The sequence below is a fragment of the Carcharodon carcharias genome, chromosome 7 (assembly GCF_017639515.1).
Source record: "Carcharodon carcharias isolate sCarCar2 chromosome 7, sCarCar2.pri, whole genome shotgun sequence".
Taxonomy (NCBI): domain Eukaryota; kingdom Metazoa; phylum Chordata; class Chondrichthyes; order Lamniformes; family Lamnidae; genus Carcharodon; species Carcharodon carcharias.
In genome coordinates, this window is record NC_054473.1 from 123544733 (window position 1) to 123558570 (window position 13838).

The 13838-nt window shown below is 39.6% G+C and overlaps 1 protein-coding gene across 1 annotated transcript in view; it reads left to right on the plus strand.

The window, feature by feature from the left end:
- The first annotated feature begins 1299 nt into the window (after nt 1–1299).
- The window catches only part of znrf1 (zinc and ring finger 1), a 310413-nt gene continuing 297874 nt past the window's right edge, over nt 1300–13838 (plus strand). Inside the window, exons 1-2 of the mRNA XM_041191669.1 lie at nt 1300–1544; nt 1644–1837. Of these exons, the coding sequence (XP_041047603.1) occupies nt 1300–1544; nt 1644–1837 (439 nt within the window). The remainder of the gene's footprint in view (nt 1545–1643; nt 1838–13838) is intronic.

Genomic DNA, 13838 nt, shown 5'->3' on the forward strand with positions numbered 1-13838 from the left:
CATGTGTACGTACTCCGTCCCTGCTCCGAGCTCGGTACACAGTCTTGCCTCCTCGTTTGCTGGATTTCCAATGGTAGTACAGCCAAGAATGAGCCATCCGTCAGCATTGCTCACTATATCCTAGACACCTCTGGAGACCTAATTCACTCAAAATCCAACAGAACCAGTCTTGCTGTGGCTTCATGCAGCCTTTAATGATTGGGATATATCGACATGTTCTGCCATGATACCCAAGAAAACGAGAAACTGACGGCAATGGACAAACGAGAAAAAGAAAGCAGTGGGTAGCTGTACATGAAATATACACAAGACAAAGTGCTTTGTAGAATAGATTGTCACAAAAAAGCACTAACAAAACACTTTTTTGAAATAAACAGGTTCTCAGTTTTAGTTTTGGATAGAACAGAACTTTTGTGGGGTAAAGAGCAATTTATATAAGGGTGCAGGTCTGTGATTTTAATTTATTGTTGTCTAACCTTGTGATTTCAAGAAGGAAGCCATCATTAGCAATTTGAGGGAGAGAGAGATTGGCACCCAAACAAAACAAAAACAGAAAATGCTGGAAAAACTAGGCAGGTCTAACAGCATCTGTGGAGAGGAACAACAGTTAACGTTTCAAGTCCGTGTGACTCTTCTTCAGAGCCAAACAAAAACTTGGTTTCAAATATTCTATAACTGGTACAAACATTAGTCTTGGGAAATACCTGAATATTTTAACAATAGAAAAAAGGGCGGGGAAATCGCAAGCGAAAAACCTACTGAAAAAAATGTTGCTTCCTGCATGACATCCTGCTTTTACTAAAATAAAGAGAACAGTGACAGACAGACAGATTGACTGAGTGCTCTGGGCTGGGGCTTTGTTTGCAGCTGCTGCTCATGCGCTTTGTGCGCACCTGGCTAACGGGAGCAGTCAGTCAGAGCGGAGAGGGAGAGTGTGAGGGAGGGAGTGAGTGAGCGGAGGAGAGAGAGAGAGAGCTCCAGGCCGGGGGGAAGGGGAAAACAAGCTGTGGGATGGCCGACAGGAAGGTAGTGAGGGACCGCCTGGGTTAGACAGCTGAGCCGCTCCCTATTCCCCCCCACCCCCCTCCCCCTCACACTGAGGGTGAATGGCCGGAGCAGGAACGCTCGAGTGAAGCCGGGGGTGGGCGGCGGAGATCCGGGAGCGGGGTCGGTGGAGAGGGAGAGGGGGGAAGCAGCATCGCCCGGAGCCGCCGGCGGACTAATCGCCCACCCCTTCATCTCGATTTGAAGCGGCCTCGGCTCCTCAGCGTTGCCCACCGCCCCGGCCGGGGGGTATTTATGCTGCTGGCCGCCCAGCCTCTGCAGATGGGAGGGAAGCAGAGCACGGCGGCCCGCTCCAGGACCGCTTTCCCCGGCGTCTCGAGCGACGACAGCGCCGTCCACGCCGCTCACTACGGCCATTACCGGGCCGGCGGCGGCGGAGGAGGGGGAGGAGGAGGAGGCGGCGGCGGCCCCGCTATGGGGCTCAGGACTCGCTCGGTCAGCAGCGTGGCCGGGATGGAGCCGGCTCATCCCTTCGGGCTGTACGGAGGAGGAGGAGGAGGCCGGGCTGGAGGAGGAGGAGGAGGAGGAGGTGGCGGCGGCGGCGGCGGCAGGGCGGGCGATGGAACCGAGCACGGCAGCGGCACTGGTGGAAGTGGAGGTGGAGGAGGTCCCGGCAGCGGCGGTGGGCCTGACTCGTCGGGTAACGGTTACCAGGAGACGGGAGGAGGGCCAGGCGCGCGGGAGCTGCAGCTCTACCTGGGCTCGAGAGCGGCATCACTGTCCGACTCACTGCCGCTTCACCTGGCGCCACGCTGGTTCAACACACACAGCGGTGAGTGCAAACTAACCAGTAACAGCATTAACCTCTCCAACACTGCGATCAATCCTCTAATCGCTATTCTCCCCGTGCAATTGTCACCCAGTCTCTGCATCAATTAGTGAGCATTAGTGCAATTAATGAATCTGCCTGCTGTATGCATTAATAATCTGCCCCAATTAATCATGTTACTGCCCCTAATGCTAATTAATATCCAGTAATTCTTGCCTGACCGCCGTCAGTTAATATCATTAGAACTTTCCCTCGGTAATCATTTGATGAATATGGAAAAAAAAGCTATTTCAACTCAGTAATAATTGCCTGTACCACCTGGTTACCAAAAATCTTTTGGCACCAATTACTATCATCATTACTGATGATAATTCTGCCAGTGAATTCATTAGTAATTTTTGGTAGCAATAATATATTTTTAATGCTTGATAATGATTTATTATCAGTTGTCATAAATGCCATAAATATTTTAAGTCTTCAGTACAAGCAGCAATTGTAATCATCATCCTCTTGCTTTTATGAATAGTATTGGTTACAATATTTGTACTAGTAAGTACATAACAATACTGTAGTGATAACAATTCCCAACATCATAATAAATGTTATAATTATTGACACTATAAAATGATAAATTTCAGAACAGAAGGAAGCCAACATGGCTGTACCAATTCTGCCTCCTCGTTGGGTAACATTACAGTACTTAATTAATAACTGTAGTACTCTGTCACTATTATAGACAGGGCTATCAAAGCTAACCTGATAACTCTGTTACTAATAATGCTATTGTTACTAATTATTGCTGTTTAAGAGCCAGTTTGCTCAGTTTAAAATAGCTGATTCTCTTAAACATTGACCCTTGTAAGAATTTTTGATTTTCCTTTTTTAAGCTTCCGCCCCCCCCCATATCAAAGCCTTTAACAGTTCCAATTTGTTTTATTGCTCACTAAAGCCACAGTATCTTAATTTAACAAATTAGAAATTATTTACACAAAAGTGGGTGGTAACAATGGCTACTTCTGTCCCTCATCCCAGCAGTCATTTATTTTGAGTGGTGTTCTAGGAGTGAGACATTAGCATTCCTACACTATGGACCTCTCTGTCTCTAGGTTTTTGCCACGCATAAAAACAAAACTTATGAATGTTCAAAGTCTGGAATGAATAAATGGCCTTGTTGGTATGTTGAAGCCCAAAGGAAAATCATAAAATACCTTTCCCAAAAGAGGGTATCTGATGCGATAAATACTAAAAGTTGTGAATATTCCACAAATTGATTGGATTAACATTGAAAATATCTCCCATCTGTATTGTAAGAAAGAACATTTTCCCTCCCCCATGTTCAATGGCCCCATTGTTGTGTTCCAACAAGTAGGCTGTAGAATAAACCTTCCACTTGCCAGTAAATTGGTAATTCTGTTTGACCTTGGGGGCAATACGTTGTGTTGTGTAAACATTGCTTGCATGTCATATGATGCTTGCATGCCATGATGCTGCAGTATAGCATCCTACCTCATTAGGACCATATTTTGACATGTACGTCAGTGAAAGGCAGATTGACTTCTAATACTCAGCATCTATCGGGAACAGCAATGTATTTCTGCAGCACTGCTCATGGCCTGAAGAGTTGCTGATGTTTTATATAAAGAGTAGGTCAAAGTTTTGAGGAGATATGGATGCATGGATGAGATCACTAAGGCAAGTTGACAAAAGACAATTACATATTTGAAAGTGAAGATGAGAAACGATAACTTCTTGGAGAACAGGAAAAAAATAATAAAAAGAGCAAAGGTAAATTATGAAAGAAAACTAGAGCAAAATGTAAAAACTGATAGCAAAAGCTTCAAGTATATAAAAGGAAAGAGAGTAGCTAAAGTGAATGTTGGTCCCTTGGAGGATGAGATTGGGGAGTTAATAGTGGGGAACGCAGGAATGGCAGAGACACTTAATCAATATTTTGTCTCAGTTTTCACGGTGGAGGATACTAGTACCACCCCAATAGTAACAGGTAGTGCAGAGGGTACAGAGAAGGAGGAACTTAGAACAATCACCATCACTAGAGAAAAAGCACTGAGCAAACTATTGGGATTAAAGGGTGACAAGACCCCAGGACCTGATGACCTACATCCCGGGGTCTTAAAGGAAGTGGCTGCGGAGATAGTAGATACATTGGCTATAATATTCCAGAATTCTCTGGATTCTGGAAAGGTTCCAGTGGATTGGAAAAACGGCTTATTCAAAAAGGGGGAGAGGCAGAAAGTAGAAAACTATAGACCAGTTAGTTTAACGTCTGTTGGGAAATTGTTGGAATCCATTATTGAGGAAGTAGGAATGTGGCATTTGGAAAGTCAAAATGCAATCCATCAGAGTCAGCATGGTTTTATGAAAAGTAAATCGTGTTTGACTAATTTGCTAGAGTTCTTTGAAGATGTGACAAACAAAGTGGATAATGGGGATCCTGTAGATGTAGTATATCTGGACTTCCTGAAGGTCTTTGATAAGGTGCCGTACAAAAGATTAATACACAAGATAAGATCACCGGAGTTGGGGGTAATTTTTAGCGTGGATAGAAGATTGGCTAACCAACAGAATGCAGAGAGTCAGGATAAATGGGTCTTTTTCTGAATGGCAAGCTGTAACTAGTGGGGTGCCACAGGGTTCGGTCCTTGGGCCCCAACTATTTACAATCTATATTAATGACTTGGATTCAGGGATAGAAGGTACTATCACTAAGTTTGCAGACAACACCAAAATAGTAAAGTTGTAAGGGAAAGTAAGTTGTAAAGAAGTAAATTTGCAATTGTATATGGATAGGTTAGGTGAATGGGCCAAAATTTGGCAGATGGAGTTTAATGTGGATAAGTGTGAGGCTATCCATTTTGGTCGGAAGAATAAAAAGGTGACTTATTATTTAAATGGAGAAAAACTTCAGAATGCTTCAGTGCACAGGGATCTGGGTGTCCTCATGCATGAATCACTGAAAGCTAGTATGCAGGTACAGCAGGTAATAAGGAAGGCAAATTGGCATTTATTGCTAAAGGAATAGAGTATAAAATAGCGAAGTGTTGTTGCAACTGTGCAAGGCATTGATGAGACTGCACCTGGAGTACTGTGCAGTTTTAGTCCCCTTACTTGAGGAAGGATGTCGTTGCATTGGAAGCAGTTCAGAGGAGGTTCAGTAGATTGATTCCAGAGATGTGGGGCTTGTCTTATGAGGAGAGATTGAGCAGCTTAGGCCTATACTTGCTGGAGTTTAGAAGGATGAGAGGAGATCTGATTGAGGTATATAAGATGCCAAAGGAGATATACAAAGTAGATGTGGAGCAGATGTTTCCCCTTGTGGGGCATTATGGAATGAGAGGCCATAGTTTTAGGCCAAGGGGTGGTAGATTTAAATCAAATATGAGGAGGAATTACTTTTCCCAAAGGATCGTGAATCTGTGGAATTCACTACCTCAGAGTGCAATGGATGCCAGGACGCTGAATAAATTTAAGGAGATAGACAGATTTTTAATTAGTAACGGGTTGAGAGGTTATGGGGAGAGGGTGGGAAATTGGAGTTGAGGCCGAAATGAAATCAGCCATGATTGTATTGAATGTAGGGGTAGGCTTGAGGGGCTGAATTGCCTACTTCTGCTCCTAGTTTTTATGTCATTGAAACTTTGGAGAGCAGGATGCAGTGTTAGTAGACTCGCGGTGATAAGGACCTTTGCTTGGTATTGGATGAGTAGCAACTTGTAGAAAGTTGAGATGGGGAGGCAGACCAGGAGAATATTAGTAAAATTGCATTGTGAGGTGACGGACTCAGATTTCAATGGTAGTTGAGTAAAATTAAGGATGAAGCTGAGCGATATTACAAAAATGGGAGAAAGTGGCCTTGGCAACAGAGTGCATGTGGGGGAGAAAGCTGTGCTCGAATCGAACAGTTTGCCATAGTTCTGTACCTTCTGAGGCTGAGGTGGAATATAGGGAAGCCAATTGAGTCAAAACCAGACACACATAGGTGTTGAAGGCAGCCAAAACGAATGGCTTTATTTATCCCAGCAGTAAGCTGGAGAAAATGTTGGCTTTGAAGTTGGAAAAGTGATTTAGATAGTGTTTCATAGATCTTCGGATCAGTGCAATATTTCATAGTTTTGCCCTATGGAAGGAAATTGAGAAATGATCTCACTCATTCTGGAGTAATTGCTAGACAACACTTTGTTTTTTTTTTGGCAGTGCTATTGGTGTTGACCAGGAAATAATCTTGAAAAAATGAGAACGACATTTGTTTTTGAATTATTACCTTTTAATGTAAAGCAACATTGTCTGAATTGAGCTCTATGTTAACTAGCAAAACTCTTGTTAGTTTTGCAAAGTTTGGTCACCTACTGTGAAGCAGACTAACTTGAGCTTAGCATTCAGGGTTGATATCTGCATGTTGTGAACGATCAGGCAGTGGTTAATGTGGAGCCTGATCTAGTGGTGCGCGTGGAATGATGGGGCACCAGTTTAGACCATTGTGTTGTCACAAGGTCAGCTATGCTCTTGCTGGGCCTGAGTGGAATGTGGACATTAGATGCTTCCTCATTTCGAGGGAGGTTAAACTGAAATGTTGAATCAACAAGTTGCTGATGAGTATGTCTTGATTTTTTGCAGAGTTGTGGTGGCCTTGAAGCAGGCTGAGGTGTACTCACTTGGTCAAAGAATAGTGCGTAACTTGGGGCATTGAAAAGAAACATAGTAACACAAATAAGGCAGAGAAAAATAGAATTTTTGGAGAGTTATGAAAGAAATATTAATTGATTTGCTATTGTGCTTATGCATCTTCAAGGGAGTTGAAAAGAAAGAAAGCCTTGCATTTGTATTCTGCTTTTCATGAGCACTCATAGAATTGTATAGCTCATGAAGTACTTTTGCGATGTAGTCATAATTGTAATGTAGGAATGTATTTAGAATCCAGCTATCAGCTTCATGAGGTTCAGTGTCAAATATGATGGTTAGTTTAAAGTGTCTGCCACTTGTTAAGGCAGCATGAGGTTAAATGGAAACCAAACTTGTTGCTTTGTTCAGGTTATTGGGATAGATTTACCTATTCTGGCGCTCAAACTTTTTAGTTAAGTTTTATTTATTTGGAGTAAAGCCTAATAAGTGGGAGAAATATAGTAAGTAATGTTGCTTTAATACAACAATAACATTCCTGCAACCATAATGGAATAGTGAATGTGCCAAATATTTTGTTCTTACAAAAAACAATTTAAGACAATTATCAAATCCTGTTTTTAATTTGGTTGGAGGGTTTCATGGCTGTAAATTATTGGAGAGGATACTGACAGGATTATTAAAGACACTAATGAAATCCAGAAAAGAACAAACTTGCATTGGAAATTTTTGAGGATAATAATTATAAATTAAGTTGCAAAGTGGGTTTACCTATAGTGAAGCTCCGTTTTGATGAAAAAAAACTGTCTCGATTGACTTGCCATATTAGTTAACATGATGTGAAAACTAAATTGCTACCAGCTGGCATATGATGGTCTGAGCAATGTATCATGCGTTCTTTGGATCATAGGGAGCAGTGGAAAATGTTTCTTCGGCCAAATAGAGCTTCAGCCATGTGACACTCTGCAGACTAACAACTTTTGATTTTTTAAAAATAAACTTTTAGCATTTGTAAGTTGAATCAACAGCTACCACCTCATGACTTTGATGATTCCACGTTTACACCTTCACCTGTTGATATGCATTGACTTAATGTCTCCTATGATCTCAAAGGGAACTTGCACACCCCTTTTACTAGAGCTGTGTTCACGAAACTCAGTTTCTTCTACATGTCAACCCATTTTTCTCCCCAACAAGAACCTACCTCTTGATAAAATGCATAATTGGTTCAAAAGCTGAGCAGTGAGGTAGCTGGGAAGGCTATTCCAATATCTTTTAATCCTGGGCAGGTAAAGCTTGATATCTGGACATTGACCCTTTCAACTGTCGTCTTTTTCTCTCTCCTTTCATGCACTATCTTTCTCCTCCTGTGCATGCATGCTTTCTTATCTTCTTGCATGCTGTCACTCTCTAATCAACAGTAATATTCCCCTTTTTTGGGTTTTTGTTCTTCAGTTGCAAATGCTGCAACTATCCTACACATTCCTCCTCCTCCTCCTCCTCCTTCCCTGTGTCGAAATGACCGTTTTCAACTTGAACAAATTTAGAGCCTCAAAACTGTAAAATTTATTACCTCCCTCACTCTTTTCCATCCACTATTGTTTGACTTGTGAAAGTTAAACTTAACACAACTTGTCCATTTATGCTTCTGTAAACTGACATGAGATGCTTTTTTCCATTTTTTAAAGCTGATGTAAATATGAGTTGTTAATTACTACTTCCTGATTCACTTTGTCTCCTTTGATTCTCTTCTCAACCTTTGTGGGTCTTGGCTTTACATTTGGGTTTATAAACTTGGAAATACCCTTGGTTACAGGAAATGATCAGCCTGAAGATTAGAACTTTTTTTGAAGCAAACGTTTAGTCAGTATTAGTCCACAATCTTAATTTTTAAAAAAAGTTGCTCTGTGGCCTGGTGTGTTTTAATCTGAATTAGCTCAAGGTTGCAGCAATTTCAGGTGGAATAAGGTTTATTGAACCTGGGTGACTTTTGATACTTTTTATTCATTTAATGAAACTATTAATAGTCATACTTCATAAGATATTTCATGATACAGTGACGTCAATATTTTGTCATGGAAAATAAGCAGCTCACTGTAAAAGGGATGCACCATCACTGCACTGTTGTTATACCAATAATGGTTACACATGACCATTATGTTAGAAAAAAGTTATGGAAGTTATAATCCTTAGCATGAAATTCAACGTAAAAGAGTACAAAACTACAAAAATAGTTTTTTTAATAGATTAAAATGTTTGAAATGGTAGAACAGTCCTTGAGGAGTGGTGCTGAATTTTGTGGAATAGTGCCTGAACAACTAGAAAGAATGTAAATTTATAACCGCACAGATGGCAGAATCTGAACTTCTTTAGTTCTGACAATTGCTTCTCTAAAATCTTTACACATTTGATCCTTCCATCTAGATGTTTGTGGAACATTGGAATTGTTGTTGCTAGTTTTAATTTTAGAATTGGATTTTTTTTATTTTTGTGGTTCTTGACTTCATCTAGGTTTTGTACTATATTTGTGTTTGAAAGTGTGACATTAACAGGGAATATACCATTTCACAACATCATCTATAATAGTTACTTGTAAGGGAAATGGTAGTTATTAAAAGAGTCAACCAGCCTCATTAATATGGAGTTATTTGTCACATCTCATTGCCGGTCACAAGTTACCACCTCTACAGTAAACTGTTGAGTTTTGATTGCAAAAGGAGTAGTACCAAATGTTAATTTTTAGTTACTACCTAATTTAAAAAAAATCAGGTTACACTAATGATGTTTTAAATCTCCTGTGTCTTTGCGTAATGGGATATCACTTGTGTTAAAAATCTCTTTAATGTGGATTAAAATTAGAACTTATAGGTTGGTACAATTGCAATAACCCCTATGTTTCAATAATTCATTTTAGCTATTGCTTTCAACTTCCAGTTCTGTTCTTTTTCTTATTTGTGTAAACTTCAGGAAATGTAAGTTTTTATCATTGTTGGCATCAAGCTTTGCTAGTAATGCACCAACTCCCAGCTTAAGTTCCTTCCTGATCAGATTTTTGAAAATTGTTGTTATATTGACAGTGTTATTGAGTGATCCGAATCAGAATTTTGGCTAGCACTGAAAGAAGTTATTAAAGTGTACTGTTTCTAGGGCATTGATTGAAGTCCTACTGGGGCTTGACTGAAGTGTAGGAAATGAATCCAAAGTCCTCTCACCTGAATAAACTGCAAAGTAAAAACGGCAAAATAATTAAACTTCAAATCTTTGCAGTGCGTCTAAAGGCTTTAAACCCATTTGTCTACCATATTTGCTATACTGACATATGCACAGTACACATTTCCATGTAAATTGTTACAACTTGGATTTGTATTTGGATAAAATAGCAATGAAGACAATAGATTATTTTTAATGTTTTACCCTGTTTCTCCATAATCATGCTCTTCATCTAGGGCATTGACTCCTGTCAGGCTACAGGACTTGCCACTCTCCATTGTGCCCAAGTGGTGTTTCTTCTGTTCTCCCGGAGCTTCTGTGGCTCTAATGGTAGATCATTGGGAGAACCACTGCCAAAATTCTTCCTCTGAAAAGGAGAATGCAGCTGTCAACTCTTTCAGTTTTTCAGCAGATAGCACCAGAGGACTGGGAACATTGCTGATGTTTCTTTCTCTTTCTTAATTCTGTCCATTCCAGGAGTCAGGAGCACTGAAGCCAGTTACAGTGCATAACCGCTGATTGTGCTGAGATCTGAATGGTTACATTTATAAATGAATTGATGATTTAAAAAAAAAGAGCTTGACCATATGAAAAGTAGTGAATTGTCTCCAAGCTTTTTGCTATCATTATTTTAATTGTTAGTATTAAAAACACCCTGCTTTTGCTTTTTAAAAGTTAGTCGGATAATGGCAGATTAATTGCAACATCCTAATATGCTCAGCCGTATTAAAAATACAGTTATGGCATGAAAAGTTAGAACTAATTGAAATGCTCTATTACAAAATAAGATATGCATCGGGGAGAAGAATGGCATTGACAATGCATTGACTTTGGTTTGGACAGCTTTTCTTATTCTGTTCAATACCTCACTTTGAACCTGAAACTGTAAAGATGTTTATACTATGCAGCTAAGTTAGAAGCTTCCGTGGAACAAAGACATTAGAAATGAAGAAATAAGTACCTGCAGCTCACTATTCCAGATCGAAGTGTCCCATGGATAGTAACACTAGCAGACTGTTACTTAGTTTGAAAGGTTAGGAGTACCACAACTGTAACTAGTTCTGTAAGTAGTTTTTGCATTGGAGGATGTTCCTGATGTTTGATATTTGTTATTGGGAGTTAAGATCAAAAATAGCAGTGGAGGATTGTCCTTTTTCGTAAGATATGGAATTACTAGTCCTTTGGCCCCTTTAATATAAGACTAGGAAAATGAGCAGTTACACTGTTTTGCTTGACAGTACATAATACAATACAGTCTAATCATTTAATTCAGTCATTTTTATGGGATAATTTATTATTTTCAATTAATTTAAATTAAGCAACTTTATTAAAATGGCCCAGTAGCCATTGTAAGTACAATTTGAATTAACCAGTCGCTTGCTAGTATGAAACTTGTATGTTGCTGAAAAAAGAGACATGCTTACAAAGCTTTTTGTTTTGCACTCATCAGGACAGAATCGCGCAAGATGCAAAGCTTCGACAGCATGTATTTTTTTAAGCAATACTCATTTGAATTGAGCAACTTCAGATTAATGGAGTGGACTGTATGTATGTGCTTATCTCAGCTGTTCATTTCCCAAGAATTATGCTGAATAGCTTTTGGCAACATTGAGCTAAGTGTTTCATTTCATAATATTGCTAACCAATACTTCAGTGATGTAGTGGTTGGACAGTATGGAGGTGATTGTGCTACTCGGCCTTGATCTGAGCATAACTCAAATGCTGTAGTGCAGTGAAGATGATATTTTATGATGGCCTGAACTGTTGCAGTATGTGGTTCACACCACTGAATTTCCAATGCATATTATTTAGTGGTTGGACACTGTGGTTGCTTGTATCCTGAAAATGGTGACCCAGTAAAATGACCCTTAGCCAATCTGTCTGCCAAACAAATCTTTTATTTTGCAATTGTGCAGAAGTCATGAGGGCTCAACTGTGTGTAGAAACAAGTGTAAGCTGTTTAATTAAGAAGTTAGGAGTAGCATATATATGGTACACATTTTTTTGTTTAATACAGTTCCCACAATTAATTTTTATGTGAAAATTCTTGACGTTAAATAGCAGAGGAGCTCTCAGAAATCAACATCTTAATTGCAATTGTTTTTTAGTCTACTCGTTCACAAGATGTGGGTGTTGCTGGCTAGGCCAGCATTTATTGTCTATCCTAATTGGCCTAGAGAAATTGGTGGTGAGTCACCTTCTTGAACTGCCGAAGTCCATGTGGTGTAGGCACACCCACAATGCTGTTCCAAAGGGAGTCCTTGTAGCGGTTTGATACAACCGAATGGCTTGCTAGGCCATTTCAAATGGCAGTTAAGAGTCAACCACATGGCTGTAGGTCTGGAGTCACATGTAGTCCAGACCAGGCAAGGACAGCATATTTCCTTCCCTAAAGGACACTAGTATTAAGATAACACACATTTGAAGTTTGCCATAGACATTAAGTGCCAATTGTTGTTGTTCCATCTGTATATAGTTTGTTGCACAAATTTCACGAATTACTATAGGTTGGCTGGGTTGTCAATTTGCTGTTATCTCAACAATTAAATGAAAGGATTGCTGATTTTTAAAATTTGTTTCAAATTCAGCTTCACTTCAGCTTCAAAGATTTGTGGTTCCTCGGAAGCACTACAAATAGTGAAAGCTTTTATTGGATGTAGTGAGAAACAGTTCCAAGAAGTGTATTGCTGGGCAGTAATCGAACTGCTGTGGAACAAGTGGAAACTATGTTACAGACTAATTTTAGGAAATTGTTTCAATAAAAAAGCTTTGCAGATCAAAATTTTGCATTGATTAGTCAAACATTTCTTGGTAAAAATTTCTACCATGTAGGCTGCGTGCCACAAGGTCTGTGTATGTCCATTTGTGAGGCTGACTAGGCAGCATGAGTGATAAGATTAGCCACAAAGCAATGGTCAGCCTCACAAATTACAATATAAATGCTATAAATTAGGCATCATATGTACATTATGATGTCTGGACCACATTATTGGGTGTATATTATGTGCATTGTGTGTTGTGTTCATATGATTGACCTGTTTGGAAATAAATGCAAATAATAAATATAGGTTAAGAGGAATCAGAAAATCTGGTTCAAAGTCAGACAGCCTCACCATAGATTATGATTGCAAACGGTGAGAACAAAATATTGAAAATAACTGGTCATTGTTGTTGTACTTGTGACTGCTGCAGCTGTTTTAATTGGTACATGATTGGTACTGTTGTTTCTAAGGGAATGCTTGTTTAGTACAACCTTTTTTTGTTGTGTGGATAAAGCCAAACAGATTTCAATAATCTTGTCTTCTAAAGAATGGGAATAATTTCCGTAAATCTATTCACAATGGGTATTGTTCATCACTCATTGTATTTTGAGCATTCCATAGCCGACCATGGCAGATTACGTTAATGCCTGAAACCCAAGGGAATCAGTTGTAAGATTGCTTTATCCTGCATCTCTGTCGACAACTCTAACCTCTGTCGTAAGATGATAATTATACAAAATCTTTGATTTTTCTTTAAATGATCCTGGGCTTTGATTACAATTTGTAACTCATTGCACCATGGGAAGAGTTTGAGCATGTTGTGTAGAGCCATGCTGCATGGGATGAATGTGCTTAGTATTAATTTCACATTTGGATCCTTCATATTCAAGCTCCTAATAATAATTTAATTTAAACACTGTTTTATTAGGAACAGAAGTAGGCCATTCAGTCAGATTTTGGCTGATCTCAACCTCACTATATTTTCCCTGTCTTTGCTCCATTTCCCTTGATAACCTTGCCTAACAAAAATCAATTTACTTCAGTCTTAAAACTGTTGTCCCAGCATTTGCAGGTTTAAATGGAAGTGTGTCCCAATTTTGTTCTACTCTTTTGTATTTTTACTAAAAAAAGTGCTCCTGAATTGCTCAGCTCTAATTATTGCTCCTTGTTCTTGATTACTTCCTGCCATCCGCACCCCCCCCTAACCCAGCTAGAGGAAATAGGGTAGACATGGAGGTACTATCAGATCCTTCTTAACATTTTAAAATGTCAATCAAATCACTCCTCAATCTCCTATACCCCAGTTTTGTTTGTGGAGGATTTGAGTTTCTGAGCCCATCAGTGTGAGAGGTTAAGTTGGTATCCTTGGAGCTAAAGTGGATACAATGACATCAGTA